Source organism: Fusarium oxysporum, chromosome 1, assembly GCF_000149955.1.
Source record: "Fusarium oxysporum f. sp. lycopersici 4287 chromosome 1, whole genome shotgun sequence".
NCBI classification, from domain to species: domain Eukaryota; kingdom Fungi; phylum Ascomycota; class Sordariomycetes; order Hypocreales; family Nectriaceae; genus Fusarium; species Fusarium oxysporum.
Genome location: NC_030986.1, coordinates 3,826,147 through 3,851,033, shown reverse-complemented (window position 1 = coordinate 3,851,033; position 24,887 = coordinate 3,826,147). Strand labels below are relative to the sequence as shown.

The 24,887-nt window shown below is 49.2% G+C and overlaps 8 protein-coding genes across 15 annotated transcripts; 3 read left to right on the top strand and 5 right to left on the bottom strand.

Moving 5' to 3' along the window:
- Positions 1-2: 2 nt before the first annotated feature.
- On the top strand, positions 3-280 carry FOXG_17934 (uncharacterized protein; the record flags this gene model as incomplete). The annotated part of the gene is given in 3 exon segments (XM_018397951.1): positions 3-79; positions 113-233; positions 251-280. 3 exon segments carry the CDS (start codon positions 3-5, stop codon positions 278-280), a joined length of 228 nt encoding a protein of 75 aa, XP_018232954.1.
- A 358-nt stretch (positions 281-638) lies between these two features.
- Positions 639-779, bottom strand: FOXG_17933 (uncharacterized protein; the record flags this gene model as incomplete). The annotated part of the gene is made up of 1 exon (XM_018397950.1): positions 639-779. The coding sequence occupies one exon, from the start codon at positions 777-779 to the stop codon at positions 639-641; it is 141 nt and encodes a 46-aa protein (XP_018232953.1).
- Positions 780-940: 161 nt separating this feature from the next.
- FOXG_00711 (uncharacterized protein) lies at positions 941-4,244 on the bottom strand (the record flags this gene model as incomplete). The annotated part of the gene is made up of 2 exons (XM_018377261.1): positions 941-3,840; positions 3,894-4,244. 2 exons carry the CDS (start codon positions 4,242-4,244, stop codon positions 1,225-1,227), a joined length of 2,967 nt encoding a protein of 988 aa, XP_018232952.1. The 3' UTR covers positions 941-1,224.
- A 1,101-nt stretch (positions 4,245-5,345) lies between these two features.
- On the bottom strand, positions 5,346-9,411 carry FOXG_00710 (mRNA 3'-end-processing protein RNA14). The gene is made up of 4 exons (XM_018377260.1): positions 8,252-9,411; positions 7,770-8,201; positions 6,709-7,720; positions 5,346-6,658 (listed from the first exon to the last, which is right to left on the bottom strand). The coding sequence occupies exons 1-4, from the start codon at positions 8,870-8,872 to the stop codon at positions 5,745-5,747; spliced, it is 2,979 nt and encodes a 992-aa protein (XP_018232951.1). The 5' UTR covers positions 8,873-9,411; the 3' UTR covers positions 5,346-5,744.
- A 334-nt stretch (positions 9,412-9,745) lies between these two features.
- On the top strand, positions 9,746-11,579 carry FOXG_00709 (histone chaperone ASF1). Its single transcript, XM_018377259.1, has 4 exons — positions 9,746-10,257; positions 10,314-10,353; positions 10,411-10,719; positions 10,771-11,579. The coding sequence occupies exons 1-4, from the start codon at positions 10,149-10,151 to the stop codon at positions 11,153-11,155; spliced, it is 843 nt and encodes a 280-aa protein (XP_018232950.1). The 5' UTR covers positions 9,746-10,148; the 3' UTR covers positions 11,156-11,579.
- Positions 11,580-12,306: 727 nt separating this feature from the next.
- FOXG_00708 (uncharacterized protein) lies at positions 12,307-15,319 on the top strand. 2 transcript variants are annotated; one of them, XM_018377258.1, is made up of 5 exons: positions 12,307-13,227; positions 13,284-13,413; positions 13,464-14,148; positions 14,199-14,654; positions 14,704-15,316. In XM_018377258.1, exons 1-5 carry the CDS (start codon positions 13,164-13,166, stop codon positions 15,046-15,048), a joined length of 1,680 nt encoding a protein of 559 aa, XP_018232949.1. In that variant the 5' UTR covers positions 12,307-13,163; the 3' UTR covers positions 15,049-15,316. The 2 variants fall into 2 exon arrangements, with proteins under 2 accessions (XP_018232949.1, XP_018232948.1); XM_018377257.1 differs by having other exon boundaries at positions 12,307-13,413; positions 14,704-15,319.
- FOXG_00707 (nuclear transcription factor Y, alpha) lies at positions 15,204-20,336 on the bottom strand. 7 transcript variants are annotated; one of them, XM_018377255.1, is made up of 4 exons: positions 18,980-20,336; positions 18,584-18,628; positions 16,361-17,671; positions 15,204-16,306 (listed from the first exon to the last, which is right to left on the bottom strand). In XM_018377255.1, exons 3-4 carry the CDS (start codon positions 17,178-17,180, stop codon positions 16,272-16,274), a joined length of 855 nt encoding a protein of 284 aa, XP_018232946.1. In that variant the 5' UTR covers positions 17,181-17,671; positions 18,584-18,628; positions 18,980-20,336; the 3' UTR covers positions 15,204-16,271. The 7 variants fall into 7 exon arrangements, with proteins under 7 accessions (XP_018232946.1, XP_018232945.1, XP_018232943.1 ...); XM_018377254.1 differs by having other exon boundaries at positions 16,361-18,628; XM_018377252.1 differs by having other exon boundaries at positions 15,204-17,671.
- Positions 20,337-23,619: 3,283 nt separating this feature from the next.
- FOXG_17932 (uncharacterized protein) lies at positions 23,620-24,233 on the bottom strand. The gene has a single exon (XM_018397949.1). It carries the CDS (start codon positions 23,941-23,943, stop codon positions 23,782-23,784), a length of 162 nt encoding a protein of 53 aa, XP_018232940.1. The 5' UTR covers positions 23,944-24,233; the 3' UTR covers positions 23,620-23,781.
- Between the last annotated feature and the right edge of the window lie 654 nt (positions 24,234-24,887).

Genomic DNA, 24,887 nt, shown 5'->3' with positions numbered 1-24,887 from the left:
CCATGATTCTCTTGGCTATTCGTGAACAGAAGATCAGAGATGAATATCTGAGACAAGCCTCCGAAACCATCCATCTCGGGTAAGTTTTGCAGTTTTCAACGCGACGTTTTAGGCTCCCGATGATGTGGTTTGCCGCTTTCAGGCCTGTCTTGGGTTTGAGACATCCAGAAGGAGAGCTTAGCAGAACAGGAAATGTCTTGGCTGATCGGGATGGTCAACCACGTCAGGAATGGGTATGTTTCACCTTTAGGAGATCAACATGCCCGTTTTCCATGTCTGAATCAAGCGATGAGTTAGCAGCAACCCTGAGATGGCTCTATCCCTACCGAAGATACCCTATAATGATATGTTGGAAGAACTGGGTTGCTCTTGTTCAATCCGCTGGGACATAACAGTATCCAGTACGAGATCTCGATGGATATTATTATTATATTCTGAGCTTCAGTATATCAATATCGAGCCTTTGGCTCATTTGAGCATAATTAATATGCTGTCTCAATGGACTAAATAAATACTATCCATGATACTCAAGCAGATGACATCGCAACTCTGTATCGGATATAGTCGGATTCTCCCCAAGTCAGGCCGCCAAACGCTTCCAGATATTTTCTCATACTTGTCTCACAGTCTCTCTATAGCTAGAAGGCCCAAATCTCTCCACTGCTCGCAAGCACCATGTTCAAGAATTTATGGATTCGCAACTCATCATAGACCTCTATCACACTCCGTGATCCATCCATCATCAACTTCATGACACTGTAGATTAAATAGTCGGCCATGTAGACGTAACTTGTATACTCCTTGAAATGGCAAGCAATTCCTCTTGTTAAATCGAAGCCAAGTCAGGGGGAATCAAAATTCGTTCTCAATCTCACATTAGCTGTGCACGAGACTGGCATGATCTTTTCACAACACAAGTCACATTTTCAAACAGCAACAGTGGCAAGATCGCTTGAATAGAATTGATCAAGAGCTATTTTAAGAACAGGTAAAATCAACCTCCACCGCCACTTCCCGCCAAACCGGTCGCCCCTTTTAGTTTTGATATGATCCTGTGCTTCCTCAAAGCTGCGTCCGCTAGCTTATACACCAGAAATCAAGATCGCTCGCATTGTCCATGCCCTTCCCACCGCCCTAGCGATCAACTCTCCATTCTCGTCACCCCATCATCTCTGTCATTCCATCACCATCCACGTTCCTATCCATGGTATCGTCCATCACAGATCAGATGTACCACATAGTGCCGCGAAAAAAGTCTCTCTGTCGCTGCTCACCATCCAGAGGCGTCTGGCTAAGTGCACCGCCAAGGCGGATCAACGGAGGTGCTTCAACGGTCCTGTTAGGAAGGCCGGTGGAGGCACCATGCGCCTGCTTCTCCGCAGCGATCTCGTGGCCCTTGGGACCGATTCGGAAACCATCACTAGAGTTGACGTTCTCATGAGCGCGAGCTCGGTTACTAGCGAGATGCGCATAGTAGACCGCCGGGTGAAGTGATACAGGAGTGGTCGAACGTGCGTACGAGTAGCACTGTTGGTAGATCATCTTCTGTAGATCGTTGACCGGCATGTTCATCTCATCCAAGATGACGTGGTAGTGAACCGGTCGAGCGGTTCCTTGGATAGCAACGTGTGAATTGAGGTAAAAGTCAAACATGAAAGGATGCGTGACTTCTCGCTCAACCAAAGTACCAGGCAGAGGATTGCCATTCTTATCTCCTCTCTGAGGGAAGAAACGAATGTGGTGACGCTTGGTGGCCACAATCACAGTGAATTTCGGCATCTGTCCACCAGGGAGAATCGTGGCAAGATATTTCTTGATCTCTTCGACTTCCTGGTCCAACACGTAAGCAAATTGTCCCTCTCCTACGCCGTCTCGGAAATAGATCAGGTGTTTAGGAACCAGTCCTTGGTGATTGGCTCTCCAACGAGGTATGAGTTCTCCGAACATGAATCGGATGTTCGAGGGGGTCAGCATCTCGACACGGTATCCATTGGTCTCAGCAACGGCGGCGTAACGAGTGGCATCCTTATCCACGGACATAGTCATCGAGGCGGTGGATGGGGTTACGCCTCCAGGAGCGGCGTGGGATACATCAACACCTACAATCATGGTAGGGCGGTTGTCGGGGAAGAATGTAGGTGTCTTCCACAGAGGAGGAGTGCAGGAAGTGGCACCACCAAGCTTGGCGTTCACCTTCATGCACACATTTGAATGGTATTGCCCATTGTTCTTTTGCACGTGGTTGCCGAGGACGACCTGGGTAAGAATACCAAATCTGCAATCCGCAGACTTCTTGAGGCGCTCATAAGTTCCACTGTTCTTCTTGGAGACGATAACAAACAAGAGCTGGGTGTAGCCCCGTTGCTTCGTGATCTGCTCATGAGCGTGCGCAATGGCGCCCGCAGCATCAAAGCGGAGAGGGCCAGGTGTAGGCAAAAGGATAGGGTCGGCAGTCACTTTACCTCCATGACCGATGTAGGTGCTCTTGAAGGTATTGGCAAAAGCCTGCATAACGGGTAGCTGCACTTGTTGCTCTAGGGCGATGAAGCCCCAGTTCTGGAGAGGCGCGACATTCTGTTTCCAGAACTTCTTGCCTCGCAAGTCCCAACGACCAGCAAATCTGGGTTCGGCTGTACCTTGTCCAAATCTGACAATTGGGGCAGTCAGAATGCGTGCCTCGGTCTTTGCAAACTGCGGCTCAAAGTTGACGCCATACTCCTTCAGGAACGGATCTTGACCGATCTGCAGGGCAGCTGCTCCGTTCTGAATGTCCCGCTTGCGAATAGCTGGACGGGTGACAGCAATCTTGATCATGGCGGCTGTCTGTTCGGGGTTAAGCTTGAAGGGATATCGCTGCATATCCTCAACGAAGGCAAGCTCCATAGGAATCATGCCACCTTTTCCAGCATCAATAAGTGGAAGATGAGACAGTCTCAGGGTCACGTTGTACTCCTTTTTGTAGTACTCATACACTGAGATGTCTTTCCCGTCCTTTTCAAAAGTCCAGGTCCTGGCCGATGCGCCAGCTTCGCCGAATTTCTCATTGAAGGCAAAGTCTTGGATGGTGTACAGTTTGTCCTCGTTTTTCCGACCCTTGTGCTTGATCTTGAATTTGAGTCGGCGCATCTTTCGGAGCTGCTTGAAAGCATCCGAAGAGGCCCAGCGTCCAGTTTTGCGGTCCCGGACAGGCTTGAGCAACTCATTGATGGTGGCAGGTGTATGTCCTCCATACTTCCCATCGAGAGTGGCGAGGAAGTTGCAAGCCATCTTGTCCATGGGCTGATTTCCGATCCAGAAACAAGTGTTGGCAACATCAATGTTGTAGCCGAGGCCAACACCTCTCTGCTTGATATTGTCACTCATGCGGATGGAAGCATATGTGCCCTTGTGAACCTCAACAATAGCTCCATCCTGAAGAGGAGCTCCAGGCTGACCAGTCTTGTAGAAGTTTCGTTTGATGGCCAGGAGGTTCCTGGAAGGCCACTGTCGCACAAGATGATCCATAAAGTTCAGCGCCTCTTGAACGCTGTTGTTGAAAGATATCTTGTGTTCGAGATAACCTTGAAGAGCAGAAACTTGAATTTCGGTAGTTTTGCGAATTGTGACAAGAAACTTGCCGCCTTCGCGAGCTCTCCCACCAGCAGGTCGTTTGCCCTCGTCAAGGTCGACAGTGAAACGAGCCTCGCCACGTTCCACAAGAGCAGGACTCCATGCCAGCTTCTTCCCATCGAAGAGCCACATGTCGAACTTGTAGGCTTTCAGGGCATTGCGAGTAGTGGCATGCGCCCAGATCTTCTTCATGACGGGGCCGATCTTGTCCGGGTTGGGAGAGATGAAAACCTGTAGTGTGTGTTAGAATGCATGAAATATGAACTCATATGGAAGCTACTTACGTCGTACTGATAAATCTTTTTGTTGTAGTCAAACTTGGTCATCCTGTACTGGTTGACCTCGATCTGCTCGGGTTTCCCTTCAGTGTTGAAGCGCCCATTTCGCAGCGTGAACAAGTCCTTCTTGGTCTCGGCCACGTAAGCGTCAGGAGGCAATTCCATTCGGGTATTGCCTTGGGTGTCCTGACCCTGGGGCTTGGCTGGATCAAAGCCAAGGGGTTTCTGGTAGCCGACAGCGGCACCACCAGCAGCAGAGCCAGACGCAGAACGTGCGGGAGACTGAGAAGGACGTCGTCCCGAGCCGGAGGGACCTCCAGACCCAGCCGGGGAAGGCGATCGACCTCTGTCAGACATGGTGACTGATGTGTCTGGAAGAGTCAGTGACTGAAATGTAAAAGATGATTGGTGAAGAAAGATTGAACTGGGTGAAAGTAGAATATGCTTGAAGTGTGTTGTAGGTAGGTTGAGGGAGGTGTTGAATGATAGAAAAGGATTTGAAGAGGAGAAAGAGAGGGTATTTATAGTCCTGAGGGAAGAGGTGCTTTGACTGAGATGACAGAAAGGGAAGAAGGGAGAGACTCACCGGTCACGGAAGCAAACGATTTGCTGTCGCGTTTGTGCAAGCGCACGAGGTTTGGGATCTGATTGATGTGAGAATTTGTTGTGAGGGCAAAGGAGCTTTGTTTAAGCCAAGCAAGAGAAATTTGGTGCTTGCGTAAGGCTTGATAGAAGCTAGAGTTGTTGATGTGCTTGCTCAAGAAGAGGAAGCGCAGGAAGAAGTGGTGGTGATGATAAAGAAGGAAGGAGAGAGGAAGAGGGAGAGAGGAGGGGATTATATAGCTAAGAGAGAGGGAAGCTGGAGAGGCAGTGACTCACTGTGTGATGTACCCAAATTGAAGCTTAGGATGAGTTTAGGATGGAGTGTTGGTGCTGAGGTGAGGAAGTGCACGAGGAGAGAAAAAGATGAGTTTAGGATGTGCACGGAGAAAAGATATCAACAAAACGCCCCAAGAATCAGGCAGCGATTACACTGAGGAATTAAGGGCAGCCACTGCAACAACACTGGCAGATTATGGATCCGGTGATGCATTGAGGAATTGAGGAAGCAACGGCGGCACTGGCAATGAAGTGATAGGAATTAGCTACGAGTATCATCACATACAAGGATATTTCAAGAATATATCAATGCCAAATGTTATCTAGCAATACAATTGGCCATTTTTGAACTCATATAAGCTTGCTAAAAGCTTGTAAGAACTTTCGTTTGATAAACAAGGTTGAGTGTCAGTTGAGTGTTTGGATGGTCCAACGACTTGGTCAAAGCCACAACCCAGACTAAACAGTGTATTTATTGTCAAACAAAATATTGTGGCGGTAGTGTTCATAAACATACGGACCGTGGCAAGCAGAATTAGAGACACTGTATTTGATATATGGGTAAATGCGGCTCGATATGTAGCAATCCGTTGTGGCATCAATTCTCAGTTTGCAGCCGTCTACGGCTAAAAACTCGACAAACGTTACAATGATCACAAAGCACAAGCACAAAGCATGTACATATTCCAGGACTCGAGTCAATTATAAAAGGTTATTGAAGTTGTTTGATACCAATTGAGTAAGCAGATAATATTGCTGCATCTCATCCTCTCAACAAACGAAATATCAATGTCACCCACCACTTCTGATGTCTCATTCCCCCAAACGCCATACCATGCATAACGCGCGAGGCAAAGACAATCCCAGCACAGCCCTCAACGTCATCCAAAAACCCCTTTTCACCGGTATTATTAGATCATGTTGTCTACAGCCCAAGATCCCTTGTCATCGATCATTGGCATCTTCTCGAGTGGTTTCTTATTGAAATCGATATCCTCCAAACTGCCCTGGTGCCGGTGCGCCGTAGCCACCAGGTACCTGCGGCCACATGGGCAGTTGGCCGTTCGGGTCAGGAGGAGGATAGGGGTTGGCTTGGAAGGTATTTCCACTCTCCGGCCGCAGCGGCGAGTTCCTATACCCGCCGGCTGCAGACGCCACTCTTCCGTATGGGCTCAGCGGCCTGCTGCCGAACTCGCCCGAAGGTTGTCTAGTGTGGGGGGGATTACCAAAGCGTGCCTGGCCACCACCTGTAGCTTTCAACGTGGCGGCATCAGGAAGTTGGACGTCCCGGAGAATGGAGACCATGGCCGTGGGGTTAACGCGCTGTGCGTCAAAGCTCTGAGAAGGGGGAAGGATATTAAGAAGGAAAGTGATATCCCTGTGTAACGCTGATGCTTGGTTCCGGCGCTGCTGGTCAAGGCGGCGGCCCGCTGCACCCTTGAGAGGTGACACTCCTCTAGCGAGTCGTTTGGGGGGGTTAAGCTCATCATCGTCTACGGCAAGAGGCCGTTTTGGAGAAGCAGTTGCCCGAACATACTGAGGACGGGGACTCTGTTCTTGTCGCGCTGGCATGGGGCTGTTTCGCAGCGAGATAGGCTGCTCGACCATAGTGGGCATGACTTGCTTTGGCCTCATTTGCACTGTCTTCGAAATGATAATGGGGGCAGCAATTGGGTCAAACTTGTCGGATGAAAACCTGGCAACAAAAGACTTCAGTTTGGGGTCCTCAGGGAAGAGTTCTGCCATCCGGTCCTCTAGCTTTGAGATTTGCGATAGCTCGCCATACTGCGATTCGTACTTGTGGAAATAAGCGTAAAGCGGCTTTGCCTTTGCTAGAGTCTCTGGTTTGGAAACCAGTCGGGTGACACAAGTCTCGAATACGGCTCGCGCATCTATAATTGATTAGTTTCAAGCGTTGCCTCTTCGGATATTCCAAACCTACTAGTCGTGTCATCCTTGGAATGAAGATACTTCAAGTATTCTATCATGAACATCTCATCGTTGGGGAACAGACGGGCGCCTCTTTCGAAGATCTTGGCGCCTACAGGATCCTTGTAGACAACAGACTCAAGAAGAGCAACGGCTACGTAGACATCGCTTGTGAGTCGTCCCTTCTGGCGTGCATCAGTGAAGACTTTGCGCAAACCACCTTCTGACTGATTGCCTTTGCCTTGAATGCGGCGCATGGCCCTTGCGAGAGCAATCCAGACATAGGAAATCGTACGGGACAGAAGTTGTGTTTCAGCAGCATATCCTCTCTGGATTGCAAGAATGCGTTCTTCCATGGGCGAACGCTTAGGCTTGCTGTCTTCCTCGTCGTCGTCGTCATCATTGTGTTCGATGGAAGCTTGAACCAGATCTTGTGCGGCAGCCTGTCTCAATGTAGAGACCTCCAACTTCTCCCGCTCTTTGACTTTGTCACCCATTTCGTACAATGTTTCGAGAACATCATCGTATGGCTTTCGGACAGCCTGGGCAAACTCGGCCTTGTCGACCTCTTTGCCAGGATAGTTGACTTCAATGTGGTCTGCGTGTTTCAAGGCGAGCAAAACACTTTCACGGTTTGCTCGAATGCCTTCAAGCAGCAATTCTGTGCCCAATTCTTTGTCGTTTTCCCGGATGTCGTTTTGGAAACACCACTCTGCCGCATCAACCCAGATCTCAGGCCAGAAACGGAGTGCCATCAACGCTTGCTTGTAGACATAGAGTACCCGTTGGTTGTATGTTTTGGGCTCGTCGGTTTTCAAGACAAGGGGATCCTCTTTCTCCCAAGCGATCCACTTCTTCCACAGTTCGACCTGGTCTCTGAATTCCTGGTCCCCATCAAAGCCTGGAGCTGGCGGTAACCTGGGAAGATTAGTGCGTCTGAGGTGCCGGGTGATGTTGTCCAAAGCAATATTGGCACTCTTGGCCGACATATAGCCTGGCGAGCGCTCTTGTATGAATTTGCGTCCCTGTTAATGTTAGCTTTTATGCTATTGTAGGCCAAGGGGAAAAGCATACAGTCATCTTATTCAGTCCCATCTCGAACTGGTCATACTCCTTCCAGAGATTGTTGACGGTCAACATAGGCACGGAAATAGCGCGTTGATATACCTTGCGCAATTGATCCATCTTTTGTTGGTCCTGCCAACCTGTACCGCCGATTTGGCCGGGGCCGTTTTTGACGAACTGGACATAATCTTGCCAGATATTGCCGGAATCTCGGTCCACACCAATGTTGTCGATGACAAACTCATAGGACTGGGTAATAGTTCGGCGAGCTTGACCCGAAGGATCATTGTTGAGATCGTTGCGGCGGCGAATATAGTTGAGATAGACTGTCCACAGCTTGACATTGGGTACAGTCATCAGACATCTTCCAAAAAGCTGTTCAGCATCGACAAAGTTGTCGAGACCAAGCTCCATCTCGATCCATTCGACCCAGACGTCAGCCTGGTAGATGTTGTCAATACATATCACTGGAAGGAATGAAGTTCACTCACAGCTTGTGGAAATATTTCGAGAAAACGATTATAGGTACTTCGAGCCTGATCAAGTCGGCTTGAGCGTCTATGGTCGGCGATCAAGTTAAGCCAAGCATCCATATCCCCACGAGGGTCCTCTTTAACACGAGCCTCGAGGAGAGCAACAGGATCGAGACCAGCCAAAGCTGGAGTCACATTGGAAGGAACAGCAGGAGGGACAGGTGTATGGGTTGGAGCTGGCTGAGCGGGTTCATCAGATGCAGTGGAACGGCCAGGATGGGGGAGCGAGGGCACTTCTTCCGATTGAGGAGCAGTATTGGAAGGCTGGTCAGCTTCATCTTCACCCTCATCCTCGTCATCGGATGCTTCAACAATAAAGCCCCCTGACATCTTGGGCTTGGACGGTTGACGTTGAGCAGTGGCCGCAGATTGTTCAGCAACCGGCGCAGGTGTACCAATGGTGACTGACTCTGGATCATATTCTCCCCCATCATCTTCTGTACCATTATCTGCTGTATCAGCGTCACCAGAGGCAAGAGAGTCTTGAGCGTAGTTATCAACTTGTTCCTCGCTATGCTGAACTTGAAAACCCGGCGCGCCAGTATCCTCTCCTCCCCATGAAGCACCTTCGGAAGCCATCCTGCGATTTTTAGAAAAAGGTCGTGCTGCCAAGTCTCGATCACGAAGCAAGCGATTTCAGCAGGCGCGTCGGCGAAGGCCAGCGAAACCAGAAGATAATGTCCAAGTCGCGAACGGCAATCGGGAGATCAGAATTGAGAATACGCAAGCGGTCGCTACTCGATAGAGTCACGAGTATCTCGATTGAAGGGGTGCGATGGGCCCGGTCGAAAGTGATTCAATCCATTGATGATACGAGACGAACGGGTAGAATCTGTCGCGAACGAGGCAAGCTCCAGGAGCTGCGCCAGCTGGCTCCGGATGATATATGTCTGAATTCAGCGCCTAAAGAGAAAACCAAAGACAGCGATACAAAGACAGGCGTGCAATCGATCCGGGTCGGGAAAATGGTCGTGCGTCGAGCTGCGCGTGAATGGTTTTGGTCGAGCGCCTCAAAGTCTGATAGCTCCAACAAAGAACAGTAATCTCGAACAAAGCAGTTGCGGCAGAACCCAGGTTGGGCTTAGAATGTCAAAGGCGGTGGACGAACTTGGTATCCAAGAGCCGCACTTTAGTGGGTCACTAGAAAGATGGATGGACAGGCTTGTAATGCAGGTAGTTATTTAAAAGAAATGAATGAGATTAATGAGAATGGATGGCACTATGTATGAGTGTATTGTCAGAAAAATTGACAAATCGCCTTGTTCATATAAGCTCAGGCTCTCTACAAGATTCGTGAGTAACACTAGGACTACCCAAAAGAAGAGATATCATTCAATGACAGCCCGTTGGGCTTTGGACAATGCACGTAATCAAACAATAATTGTTAAGGTCACATGACTGAGATGAGTTCTTGGAATTCCATTCAGGGAGGTCGCGTCCCCAACGCAACCTCTCTACGCGGGTGTGACCGCTAACGCGTCCCACTGTCGCTCCTCACATTTTGGACCTGACGCCCAGGGCAAGTCATCTCCCGTCGCAACCAGAAATCGATCCGCTCTTGTTTTCTTTTACCCATGCTTGCATCCTGCTATTAAGACTAGTACGGCGCTTTTCATCAAACAACTACTACTACCACTACATCCACCCACTTTCTATTCCTCTCTTCTTCTCTCTTCTCTTGCGTCTTGCATCTCACATCGCGCTTCTCCCCACATCAACCTTCACGCATCCTAAAGAACCAGACACTTGTGCTCTCGTTCTTTTTCACCCTTCTCTTTTAAAACCTCAATTTTTGCCACTGCAGTGTGCTCCTGATTACGACCTACCCAGTTCATACACTCCCATCTTCATCAAAATGTCTGTCGTTTCGCTTTTGGGCGTTAATGTCCTGAACAACCCAGCCAAGTTCACCGACAAGTACGAGTTTGAGATTACTTTCGAATGCCTCGAGCCGCTAGAGAAGGGTTCGTGCAACTTTGGTCTCTTGCAGGAAAAAAACCACAGCGCTAACATAGGACAGATCTCGAGTGGAAGCTCACTTACGTTGGATCCGCTACCAGGTATGGAACAGCTTGATTGAGGCCCCTCCTTACACCGCTTCTTCTAACACTTCTCAGTGACCAGTACGACCAAGAACTCGACTCCCTTCTCGTCGGTCCCATCCCCGTTGGCGTCAACAAATTCATTTTCGAGGCCGATGCTCCCAAAACCGCGCGAATTCCCGATGCAGAGATTCTCGGTGTTACCGTCATTCTCCTGACCTGCGCCTACGATGGACGTGAGTTCATTCGCGTCGGTTACTACGTCAACAACGAATATGATTCGGAGGAGCTCAACGCTGAGCCCCCAGCTAAGCCCATTATTGAGCGTGTGAAGCGCAATGTCTTGGCTGAGAAGCCCCGAGTGACTCGATTTGCCATCAAGTGGTAAGTCAAAAAACAGCAAACGATAATGTATCTAAGCTAACACGACTCTAGGGACTCCGAGGCATCTGCTCCCGCTGAGTACCCTCCTGAGCAACCCGAGGCTGATCTTGTCGCCGACGGCGACGAATACGGTGCTGAAGAGGCTGAGGAGGAGGAAGCCGCTGAAGCTGACGAGGCTGAGGCTAGCTCCAAGGCCAAGGCCAGCAACGGAGAGGATTCAGAGATGGCTGGTGTGGAGAACGAAGGAGAGAATGCTCAAGATGAGGAGGAGCTGTCCGATGACGGCAGTGTCGACATCGAGGGCGAGAGTGAGGAGGAGCTTGAGGAGGAGGAGGAAGGAGAGGGCGAGGCTGAGGCCGATGGTGATGCCATGGAGGTTGACAGTGCCGAGAAGCCCGCCACATCAGCTGCCAAGCCCGTGAGTGTCGCTTCCTAAGCACTCCAATTGAGGATATTTGCGTGTGATTTGGCTGCGATGCGAACGAAGTATTGGACAGTGCTACTAAGAGGTTTTAATACGCCAGCTGGGACTTGTTTGTTTTATAGAGTTATGAAGACATGAAAGGGAATGATATCAGGCGGACGGGTTGGGTATAGAGCTAAGGTAGTCGAGAAGACACATTAGGCTATCGCTTGGACATGTAGGAGTATGAACTAAACCCTATTGTTGCAAGACATGCAGCTGTCAGTTGTATCTCAGCCAGTATAGTGAGGCTCAAATAAGCAGTGCAGTAGTAGGAAGCAGTGCATGCATTGCAGTAGTCGTCGACTGGTCAAAGGCACATGACAAACGTAATTGCATTTGCTCAATACCATGTTGATCAGCGATAATCTAAGGTTCTGACGATGAATTTCGGCACGTGGATGCTGTGAAACTCTAACCCCCGCGATATAGTACACCCTCTCAGCCATCCGCCTTCAGGGTCGCCCGGTTTGTGAGAGAAGATGGCTGCATGACGTACAATGTTGGAGACAGAGGGTGAACCACAGGTAATTTTGTAAAGTAAGCAGATGCCTTATATCCAATTCCGCAGCGCCGCCATCATGGCGTTCCGTTGACAACCGCTAGAGGCCGCGTTCAAGCGAACATCAAGTCGAGTTGGTGACCGACCAAACGCCTTTTTTTAGTACAGCCTCGTTATCAGAGTCCTACGGGACTGATTCTCCATTCCCCAGCTGGTCTCTCACTCCATTTCAAATCAAGATTTGGGTTTCAGTAAGGACTTGGGTCAGTGAGGGTTGCCAGGTCTTGACAGTCCTATCATGAAGCATTAGTGTACACATACGCACATTGACGAGATGAGAAGTTGTCCATCGACGTACAATGGTGGGTGCTGCAATGGATGCTCATGAGAATCATAGTATTGAGCTTCAGATCAAAGGCACACTGAGAAGAATATCGCCTATAACCAAGTTGTGTTCTAGCTACTAGGTTACCCTTGAGACAAGGTTGAAAGCTGCACCTTGTCTCAGATGCCAGTGGACTTGGAATGCGTGACATGTGGACGAACACCTGTTGGCCCTCGGAGTCATAGTTAGTGCCCGCGTCACTTGGCGCGCTAGGAGCTTGACGTAGCTTATCTTGCTTCACTCAGGGATCTTCGTTTGCCCTACCTTTTCCTCTCACAACCATCCATCCTTTTGCTTGTTCAACCTTAACCATGGATGTTGACCGAGCAGGACTCAGCCGCAACATTCATCGGGGTCCGCCGATGACTTGAAATCAGGCTCGAGTTTGAAAGAATAGAAATACCCCTCGACCTTCCACCTCCATCTCCTTTCTTGACAGAGACTTTTATAGTATTAGAATACCATGTGAATATTTCCATTGTCAAGCCAAGTGACGTGAAACTCACCAATGACCACAAACACTTCCTCTCAGGCTCTAGATGATCTCGTCAGAGCAACCGACCTCTTTCGCGAACAATATCTACACGCTTTAACAAACCTTCAAGATGACCTCGTCGCTCGTAGACGAGACACGGCAGAGAGTCATGCTCGTAGCAGCATATCTATGCCTGAGCCCTACGGTGCATTCACGCCACCCTTGAGAGCTTCCACTGGCCCAACATTTGCAACAGAGGGCTCTTTGTCTCCTATCTTCCGGCGAGGGCGGGCCGCAACTCTTGAGAGCACAAGAGAAAGACCGTCTCTGTCTGCTGAGCCTCAACACTTTACGGGTTCACCAAGTGGCAGTCATCGCGTTGTCTTTACGCAGGACGAAGATGTTTCCTTCATTCCTCTCCCTCTCCTGGATAACACTACAGCCACTACCACAACGCGAGAGGTTGAGGACTATCACCATAACATTGTCAGGGATCATCTCGGCCAGGCAGAGTGGGTCGATGGTCAACTCCTCCAGCATCTGAAAACCGAAGATTTCACTCCTGAGATGGCATCCCTCCTAGACGATATCATGAAACGACGTTCCGAGATTGATATAGATGTACCCTTTCGTGAATTTGCGGCGTATGAGAGAGAACAGTATAGTCAGTCCACATTTGAAGTGTACGAGGTTGGCCATAGCTGTAAACTCACCAAACTCAGCGCTGACGGAGATGGAGATGGGCAGTCAGATGTCAAGTACACGGGTGAAGGCCCCTACGAGATTCCGGCTGATAATGTCGATGCTCCTACGGTTTGGGAAACAATCAGGGTTGTCAACCAAAGCGGCACGTCTACAGGCCGAATTACGTACGTCTTCCATTATATAACACCTATCGGGCTGGACTAACATTCTGTAGCATCGTTCAAGAGCCTACGCCTCTTATCCTCGCAGCACTTCACTGGACCATGTCTTCACATTTTGATATGAATGAGCTGCTCACTCATCTCCTCTCTGACGAGCCTAACCGTGGCCGTACTCATGCCTTCATGACTAGAGCCTACGAGAGGTCTCCCTCCCAAGCAACTTCTCACTCACCCATCGTTGCCCCATCATCGCCAGTCCCGCTCACAGCCAGACCGTCGCTGTCATCAACCCCTCCTACACCTAACGTTCGTCAGAAGTCTTTCTTCTTTGTATTCAAGTACTACACAGTTGTTAGTCACCCTCTCGAGCCAGCTCCTTGGCAGCGTTTCGATAAAAGACCTTCAGAAAGTCGTCTCGGAGATCATATTGATATCGCTGAGTGCGGCTCTGTATTGGCTCTGTCACTCGGCGGAGACTCCCATAAAGCTCCCCCTATGCGTTCGAGAAGAGAGCGTGCTCGAGAAGGGATTCTATTCAATACATTTGGTCCATGGCAGTTACTTGCTATCCAGAGCTTTCCTGATAATTCTCATACTGTCCGTGGCCCGGAGTTTCAAGAGAAGAAATATGTCAATGGACCATATGCATTTCTGGACCTACTCATCTCCGAGTATCGTGATGCAACAAAGCGAAATCTGATCCTCCATGAGCGAGTTACCAAGCTCATCACTCCCCCGGTACGTTCACTAAATCCCCCATATCTCAACGCCATGCTAATCATCTCCAGACCGAATTCATGTTTGACCCTAAACTCAGAGACAAGCTGTTATTTGAAGATAAACACTTCACCTACATCCGAAGGTACTTCTGGGCGTACAACACCCTCGCCGTTGTGAACACGGGTATCAAGTCAATGATCGCGGCATATATCGACACATTTACCGACAGCTTCTGGGCCGGCACCCACCCGATTCTATGGCCACATCACGCAGCTGGCTCGCCTGATGGGGTTGCCTATCGTAAGCACATGGCTAAACTGCGCTGTGAGCTTGACAAAGTTGTCCAAGAGCTTACAGAGGTTCTCAAACGCAACGAACGAACCCGTAAGGAGATCGAGAACTTGCGAGATCAGCTCTTCAGTGGAAGCTCCATCAAGGAAAGCCGGAGAGCTATTGAACAGGGCGACAACATCAAAGTCCTCACAATGATCAGCATGATCTTCTTACCACTTACTTTTGTCACGGTACGTTAGCAAAGTTTTCTATTTACAAGCCTTCACTAACAACAACCAGTCTGTCTTCGGTATGACGGTCTTCACAGTCCCGGCAACTGACTGGCGTTTCCCTCTGACGATGATCCTCGTCTGTGTCCCCTTCATGCTTCTCGTGACCTTCCTCCAAACACGCTCGTTTGGTGTCCTGCTGCGCAAACTTGGTGCCATTGGCAGCGCACCTGTTCGTCTCATGGCCCAAGCTCGCAGCCGGCCTCGAGAGATCACAGACGTCCCTGATAATATCTCAATCGCAGCGGCCAGGGTAAGACGAGGTGGTGGTACATTGCTTGGGAGGATAACAGCAAGACTTTGGAGTAAGAGGGCGGCACAGAAGGTCGAGAAGGATGATTTGGGGGGTGTTTAGTTAGTATCATGGTCCTCATTGCGATGTACTCGGTTTCGCGTTTGTATAATGATCACGGCTTCAAGGCGTTCTCGCTTTCTCTCAGGACAACGATGTTCAAGTATCATTGTGCCTTGATACGATTACGATTTATGGTTACGAATTATGAGATACGATGGGCAAGAGATTTGGGCATCTACTATCATGTATCTATACTGAGGGTACCAGATTAACCCCGTTCCATTTTCGATACTGAGTTTCGAGTGTATGCTTTTCTGCTAAACAAGCCCAATTGTTTAAGTCTCATGCTCTGAGAACTGATACGCGTTCATGCCAGCTTCTCCAGTGACGTAGACAGCATTGTGAAACTATGAATGATGGTCAAAAATATTGGCAGAGAACATTATCATGACAGCAACTTTGGCATATGAGTCATCAAATTTAAAACAAACATTTACAAGCTTTAATCCTTAAACACAGTTCTCCTATACTTCAGATCCAACGCCGGACCATCATCGATGACTCTAAACCTATACACCCCTTTGAGGACCTCATTCAATGGTGAGGAGTTGACTAAGCCACTTGATAAGTGAGTAAGTAACACGGTATCTTGTCCATCTCAGTTCCCTTTACGTTCTCTTTCTTTTTTCTTTTTCGAATCCGATTTTCCCATTCGTCGTCTATTCTCACTTGCATGAGATGATCAGTTCTGAACCGTGAGCGCAGTGGCAGTATGGCTTATCGTTCGGTAGCCAGACCGACGTATGCCAAGGACCAGTTCAATGTTGGCGTATGCAACAGGACGCTAGGAAGTGAGACAGCAGACGCAGGAGAAAAGTTCGAACAATATAATGAAACGGGGTATCCATCGTAACGAATCGTCCATCCATTCTGTCCATTCGTTATCCCCAAGGTCACACCCGTCCAAAATCGGGATGATGTGCTGTTGCCAGTGAAGTGCTGTATTAAAATGAAACCCGTCAAGAAAAGACGCCGTGCCGGATTGTGATTGAGCGGTATAAGCCGCCGTAACACGTAAACGAAGGTGCCAAGATCATCAACCCGCCAATAACTGTAGACACCTCATCCGATCAAAAAGAAATGCTCGCTCTGTTTAGAGCCATTCAGGCCCTTGCAGGCAGCGTGGCGATGAAAAGAAGAAACAATCGTGCTTTCGTGACGTCGTAAACCGCTGGTAGGCTGAAAAAGTAGAAAGAAGGTGATACAGATATTTATTTGCAATATCAACCCTCATCTTCATCTTCATCCCCTGGGCTGGCTGTGTCCGTCTTAGCTTTCTTGTTTGAGGTGGCCGAGCCGGCTTCAGACTTGCGCTTTGTTCCCGTAGTGCCAGAGCTTTCCCCAGCAGAATTATCTTTGCCATCGACACTCTTTTCACCTTCGCGGTCCATTGCTGCCACCTCCTCGGCAGTGAGGAAACGTCCACCAGGACCGCGAGGTCTGCGCATAGCATGATTATGGCGTGACTCGTGAAGATATGGTTTGCGTCCTTTTGACGTCAGTCGAAGCTGTTCCTCAAGTTTCTGTCGAGCAACACGACGCTTGAGAATGCGATGAAATTGCTTAGCGTTCACGTAAAGCGGCGACTCCTCCGCACCACTCGCGGCCGGCATTTCCGGGGATTGCGGGTGTTGCATCTGGGGAGCGGGCATCTGAGATGGGGCAACGCCTGGTCGAGCACCGGCATGGCTCATCATGGGCGCCGTCGGAACGCCGGGGCTCGTAACCTGGCTCATTCGACGGCCGGGCATTTGGGACATGCTGTTCATTCGAGGGGATTGCCGTCCGTCCTTTTTGGCATTGGCACCCATGCGAGGCGAACTTTGCGGAATATTGGGATCTGAAGACATATAACCGTAGTTGGTGCCAGAAGCAGCGGCGGTTGCTGCCATCGCAGCCGCCTGTATACCGGGCATCGCATAGTGCATGCCCTGTTGTGCCACTCCGTATTGTGGTCCGTACATGTTGTGTCCTTGTGGTTGAGTTTGCTGCTGTTGAGAAGCGATGACAGGTGAGGATTGTACCGTGTGCTGGGGAATGGTATTCGTTGGTGAAGCGATGTTGTTAGCAGTAGTAGAGTTCGCGTAACCGGGATGTGTATTTTGGCCTTGTTGGTATTGACTGTAGTCCATTCTCCACTAAGAATCCAGTCTGATCACTAAGTGTCGAGGAAATACGTCCTCGTCGCGTTACTATTCGTTGACCGCGTGTAAGATCAATAAAGAATTGTTCAGTACTTGACGCGTTATCGAGTGGCGTTGCAACAAGAGCTTTGCAAGGGAACAGAGAGCGAATAGACGCGATCGTAAGAACTAATCGTCGACTATACAATGATGGAAACCGATGTTCGTTTGGGAGCAGTCGGGCTCGAGTGCTGGAAACCCTCTCTAATACGAAGAGACTCTGGAATGAGGCGCACTAAGGCAATTGGGTACGCGTGGGTGAGCTGGCAAGCCGAAACGAGCTGGTGCTGCTGTGGCTCAATGTTGCCTAGAGTGGCTGATGAAACTATTTACACAGCCACACGAATGAATATCGTCGAATCCAAAAGCGGAAGTAAAGTAATAGACAAGCAGCGGTGGCAGAGACGGTGCTGTCTGGTCAGTTGCTCGTTGTAAGAAATCTGTCCAACCATAGGCGTTAGCTGAGGTGTATATATGCTAAACTAGGATAAAGGAGACGGTAGAAAAACGGGGGCGGGAAGGGTAAAGGGTGCTGATGGGCTTTGTAAAGCCACTCTTGATGCGTTGGCAGCTCAGCGTCTCATGCATGACGGAATATGCAATGGACGGGCCCACATCTCCCAATCGGCCAACCCACTAGCTTTTGGCCCAGAGCAGTAAGTACTGTAAGATTGATGCTCGAGGCCTCAAAGCAGGAGACTTCCTTCGTTGGGCAGACTTGAATCCTGGGGGTAGAGTATGCGGCTCTTTGTTCTGGCGTTTTGCGTGGCCACTGATGTCACTGGCAGTCTTGAGGGCAAGATACTTCAACAAGACTGACGCTCGTTCGTCGTGCCGCATGACAACATGAAAAGGACTTCCAGGCTGCCTTGTCAAGAAACGCCATTTGAACTTCCAAAGGCATAGGCTTCAATCTTGTTGGCCATGATCTAGTCACTCCCGAAATTCTGGTAGCTGCGGCCCTGCGCCTCGCAACAGGGTCCTGAAGCGGGGTATTGGCCGGTCATAGGAATGATATACTCGACTGGGCGGGCGTGCATATCAAGGCTTGTGAAGTCAAGGGTATTGATACAGGCAGGGGCATCCATATTTTTCAACTTCATCATTTGTGTGACCAAGTAGACACTGGACTACTTCGATTTATAGATGGGACAGTGATTATGCGGTGGAGTGAATGGGAGAGTTTCGCCAAAGTGGCACATCTCGCTTTGGTATAAGCGAAGCTGGTAGCGCAGCAAAAAAGCCCATCATAATGGTGGGCTGTTGTTGGCACTGGTGAACCAAGCTCCAGAGTGTAACGACAGAAATTGTGATCAGGGCATTATAAAATAGAAGAAACACGTGATACATACGTTAAGGGTTGTCCCGATCAGATAAGGTGCCGGTGCGGTGACAAGCTATTAATGTTGTCAGTCTAAGTTGCGGTGCAAGTTTGCCAACTTCGTCTCTAGCTTTGGTGTTAGTGGTCACCAAAGGATAGAGAAATCCTCGTTGCACCACAAGCCATAGGTGACAGCATGAAATACGTGTTGAAGCCAACACTTGATGGGGGAAGCGCGTTTTGGAAGTGAAATGATGACAACAAGGCCGCGTTGACACGATCTGATGATGACCGTGACACGACGCGCTCACGTTTCTTGATGATGGGGTCAAGCAGAGGACGAATGCATTGATAAAATAAACGAGAACGATGCCCAAGGTTTGGAAAATGTCTGGACAATTGTGATAGAAACTGAGGTTCTACGTACCTTTTGTTACGGATATGATGCACACGCGAGCGTGTGTGCACGGTTTGATGGAATACTGAGCGCGCTCAAGGCTTACTCGTACAACCTCGTTTCCGAAGCCAGATGACAAGAGTCAAATCCGGGGTAAAATCAAGATCCGCAGACAAGAATTGTCAGGTGACAGGTAATGCGACCAATGGAAATGGTCACTATGATGCTGTTGACGATGATAGGCTTCGAAGTCGTGAAGATGAAAAGGCGAAGCGAAGTGCGAAAGGGTGCTGATTTGCTGATGGACCGAGGTGGGTTAAATTGAATTGGAGTGGGTGGGTTGTCTCGGGCGAGTGAAGGCTCGTCTTGTCGCGCGGCAAGTATGGTCTTGCGCTTGGAAGTGAATTGACAGACGAAACAGGGATTAAAGGGGAGACAAGGCAGTGCAAAGACAAGACTATCCGAGTTCGGCAGGAAAATTCTTGTCAGAGGATCAGGGTTGTTGACTGTCTCCGATGCAAGTCGGACGCGTCTTGGACAATACTGCCTGGAGGATTCGCGTGTATGGGGGTCTTCAGGTGAGATCACAGCGCTAGCTTCGTCGAGGATCGCCCAAGGGGAGTGCGTTTCTGAGAACGAGGCTGGGATGAGGAAATCAAAGGGGACAATGATTTCGGGAGAATCAATGTCTTGATACCTGGATAAAGAGGTAAAAGTTGGTAAAGTCGTAGGTGGTTATCGCACAATGATGAGGCTTTTGAGGAAGAGTATTGAGCCCTGGTCCTGACCTTGGCCCTGAGCTGAAAAATTGCTTGGGGGCTGGAAAGTGACAAGCTGGGCTTTTTTATTGCCGAATGAGCAATAGAAGCAGCTGTCCGTAGTGATAACACTGAAGTGCAGTCCTGGATGACAGAACAGTTCAGTTATTAGTCGGTCTTAGCTGATAGGGCTGAAGCCGGTAGCAATAGTCTGCCGTGCTATGTGTTGCCCTTTGGGGTGATATGGCGGGCGCTGAGCGAATAGCAGAACTTGACTGGGCTTGCGAGCACAGAGCGTTTACTGGGCTGTCTGTGGTTCGCGGGCGGGAGCGATTGCTGGTCTTGCGCGCGTGTATGATCCAATCAAGGGAATAAGTGCTTGTGAATTGTGAATGGCCAGAGAATAAAGGTAGCGACACAGGTCAATCAAATCAAATGTTTCGAGAGGCCTTGGACGATTCTGATTGCTCGTTGAGTGGACGAGAACAGGAGGATTGATTGGCCGTGAAGAAGGAGAGGACGAGGGAAAATGCGACGAGATGATTTGAGGGGCGGGATCCAGTCTGTTTTTACAACTTCCTTTGACTGGATGAATCAGCTCCGAATGTGGGTCTCCAGCCGCGTCAGGTTTTGATTGGGAGAGAGACTGTGACGCAAGGAGCGCGCACCTTCCTCTCTTTTTTAACCCTGGTGAGGTGTCTGTGTTTGTGCGGGGTCCACTTAGGTTGGGGGTGTCCATTGTGGTGGCTGGGTTGTTAGGGTGTGAATCCAAACACAAGCCTTAACTTTCGAGATATTTACGATGTACCTACATTCGTCTCGTCTCGTTCAGTCCATTAGAAAATATTTACAAATAGGGAAAGTTAAGGAAGAACTAATTTTACTGAAATTTCCATGGGACTCGTCGAAATCAGTCGATATAATGACAGCTGTTATAGCATCACAGTCACGGCCTCTATTAAGCTCTTTGGTCTTCGGCATTGACCACCTCTATTCCGGTGTTCCGAGTTGTCAAACCCCAAAAAATCGAACTTCTTATCTGATGCTTCAATAAACCCCGCTGTGAGGTCGATTAAGCATTGACACAGGTAAACTTGCTTTGTTGGAGGAGTGAGGAGATGGTGGGATAGAAGATGATTACAAGTATATTACTGTGCTTCCAGGTGCTGGGCTTCAAGCTTGTCTTGCTTCTTACGTCTGTTTTCCCACTCTAGTACATCATTTCTATCATTCTTTTCTAGACCGCTTCTCTCTAGATCTTGTATCCCAATACTTGGTTACCTCTTCTCTCTCGCAACTTCGGCCGTCAGGGAGCTAACAAGATGTCGCGAGCTGTCACAGAGTGACGACAGAAATCGCGGTCGAAACACAAACCGTGTTTCTCACCCCTCTCTTTCTTGTCGGCCGATCATTGTCCGGGTTGGATGGTGTGTGGATGAGCTGGCAATCCGGCTTGGACTAAAATTAGCCCAGAGTTATTCACATCCCGACGCCCAGCATAACGGGGCACAAGGCGCTGCTCAAAGCTGCAAACTTCTTGATGAGCTTCTGTCAAATTCACAAAGAGGTAGCCTGCTTTGACTCACGAAGAGCGGTCACCGAGGTAAGGTAAGGCATTTTTCTGGTTAGTCAGTTGGTGCCCAGGCTCGTCTAATCGATACGCTATCGATATACCACCGTAACAAGGCTGTTTATTGATGTCAGTGGGCAGGCCTCAAACATCTCCAGCTTCATCAGGTCTTCGGTACCTGGTTCTGGTTCTGGTTCTTTCCAAAGCTCAGACATTCAAGCAATAGCATCTCAGCGTCACAGTAGGTATCTGGAACCCAAAATATGGACACGTGACGAAATAATTTGCCTCTTCTTGGTCACACGCAATGCAGTGAAACGAAGCTGGCTGAGGGGATCATGGCAACCTTGAATTGATGTAAACGATTGGCAAATGTCGGTGTGATATTATTGGCACTCGCTCACAGCCTGAATCCAGCGATCCGGTCCTCTTCTTCACTGGTCGTGTGGGATTAGAGACATTCCCAGCCTCATTGTAACAGTTATCAACTTGACTTTGTTCTCATCCATCGGTGGTGTTTCTTTGCCTGCTTGTAGTTGTTGGGAGCTCTGGAGTGTAGCTCCACAGGACAAAGATCCACGTGCAGGATCCCTTGGATGTGCTACGGTACCCGTCCGTCTCTTGTACGAGTGCAGACCTGAATCTAAAAAGGACGCAATCACAATACGAGGCCCTATTTGTTCAATCCTGAGAACAGAGCGATAATACCTCTGTACATTGATCCTATCTTCCCCCGTCACTGTCGTCGAGCCCTGTAGCTGCTCACCTCATCAAACACAGTCTTGAATGTCTCAAACTGGCTGCAGCAGTTCGTTCGTTCGTACGTAAGAGCTACGGAGTCGGTGAGTGGCCGTGGATCCCCTTGGCTTGTGGATCGCGGTAATGGTAGCACGGTCGTTGCACCTCAATGGGGGGGAATATGCGGGACGTCCTGCCGTAGGCTCCGCATGTGGACGAGGAGAGGAACTCTTTGTGCTCCTGTTGCACGCGGACGCGGCGCGTACCTTCAATTGACATCCACCTTACTCAAGGGCAGGCAAGAAAACTTTGAGACCTCTATCACCAGTAACAAAAAGACTTGGGTAACTTTATTATACACTCAGTAGGCCTTAAGACTAATCATTTTCGGCACCTTGATTTATAGTTAGAGGTATTCTTGCTTCCTGAGGCTGTTGTGTCTCTTTTTGCTTCGAGGGCCGATGTAATATCATCGTATCCTGAGACGACGACGCAAAGTTGCAACGGTATTTTGCCGAACAGGAAGTCAAATTTCGTGTCAGAGTCTCAGATATGGGGGCACAGCATTGGTGCGTTGTCGGCTGTGCTTGATCTTACGCACCGCATCGCATCGCATTAATGAAATGCACTCACTCACTACTAAAGTGCACTGTCATATTGCTTCCCAGCTATAGCCTATATATCCATACCTACATACACTATGTACTTGTCTCGAGATCGCACGTCGTCTTCTAAAGTGGTGGGGGCGTAACCGCGTGGTGGTGGTGTGTATCCCCCCCATGTCTTGGCCTTTGCTGTTGCGGATGCATGTGCGTGGTTGGCCAGTTGTCACAGCTTGGTCTGCGGCTAGGTACCTTGAGTTGGTGTGGTTGGGTAGAGATCCATCATCTTTTCCCTTCTCTTCTTCGTCTGCAGAGCGATACAAGGTTACAAAACTGAGGCTTCAGTATCAATTGGTTACCATGGATCGATAATCTTCCGATTGGATTTGACATCAGATTTGGGTTTTCAGATACAAACGATACCTAGCGAGCCATGACGCATGTTGGTCTTCTGCTACATGTGATTTTGGGAGTGATGGAACATCAGCGCCATGGTTTAATACCTCCCAATCATCCCATATCACAACATCAATGCATGTAGCCGCCTCATGATCTCGGACTGCATGCATGTATAACAGCCCAATATCGACAGCCATGTTTTACGCAAATACATACCCATTGAGAAGTGACTGTCTTGGGCAACAGCGCATCTATCTAGTAACAGAGCCTGATGGACTGACTGCATGCTTGGATTCGGTCTGTCCGCCTTGTATCTCGGCGTCAGTGTGGAATAGCTGTGACGGCTTAACGGCTGTGGCTATCAGCCCACTTGCTGCAAGGTCTACCTGATTACACCATCCAGTGAACACCTCGATCGAGTGATGATATCCCGTAGCTCAAAGAGCCCTGTCTTGAATAAAGGGTAAGCTATTTGTTTCCCCACGTCACGGGCGCCGCCCGCCCGCCCATGTCACATTTCCAATATCCGATTATCACCTCAGCCGTAATTATCTTGACATGATTCATGCCTCCAGGCTCCAGCGTTATCACTTATGACTGCAACTATTCTAGGTTTATCATCTCGAAACTTGGCCCGGACACACGCGGCCGTCACATATCCGGGCATCTTTGATTCATTGTCGAGTTTTGATTCGTAGTTAATTATTTCTGGCATTTCCTCCAATACCCTTGTTGCGCGCTTAATTCACCACTCAACAAGGCTGCTCACGATATCGCGTTCCAGACGCGTCCCGGACCCTCCTCGTTAGCCTTTCTTTCGCCCTTGTCTAGTTTCAACTCATTTGGGGTGATAAGCCCAAGCCCTTGCGATGGATTCTCATTCGTCGCCGCCGTTACGTTCATCCACGTCTTCAAAGAGCTCTCCATTCCAAGCTTGGACACGGCGGAACGGCGATCATCATCTCGGTCCACGGCGGTTGAGTCCTTGTCTGGAAGGTATTGCTTTGTCTAAAGGCTACAGTCTGAGGAACGTGCCGCTGTCCTTATCCTCCTTTTGATGGAGCGTTTCGGCTATCGAATTGGCAAGCGTTCCCTGTCCGGTTCGATGATATATGTCCAGTGATAGTGATGTGATGCTGGTCTGTCCACTCCAACGTCGTCTATTGTGATCAAAACTTATATGTCTTTAGAACACTAAGAATTTGCCACCAGATCAATACCGTCGCTAATTCCATAATGCAGGGTATTAGTGAAGTATATGATTCTACCTGTTTTCGATGCAAGGTGGTTTTCCATGTTGGCTTCGACAGTATTTACAACATGTTGGAGTGTCACCATGGTCTTAAAAACCGTACAAACTTAGCTGAGTTGATATGGTTGATCTATCCTGCTCACGTGAACCACAATCATCATGCATCAGTAATATACAGAAAATAATAATTATTATTGTATGTTTTGTCGATTGATGACTTTGATATAAGGCACTGTCGAGTGCACAGGAGAGCCATGTATGTATGTATGTATGTATGTGTATTTTTCGTCTGGGTGGCTGTAACGAAGCCAAATCTCCTACTGGAGCAAAAGACGTGCTGAGCTAGCTAGGTACAGGATACCCCGCTTCCTTCACCATCCAGCATACCAATGGCACAAAAGGTGCTGTATTTCTCAAGCCCGTCACCCGTCAGCGGGTTCGAGGGCAATCTATTGTCGAACTTTTTCCACCGACCAGAATTCTCTCGCGCATCACTACATCTGCTGACGCAGTCCACAATCTCCAGTAACCAAGTTGTAGCTCGTAGTCGACTGTCGCGGCGGCAGGGAAAAACCTCGGGAAGGGATCAGAGGCCGACGGTGCGGCTTGCCTTTAAAGG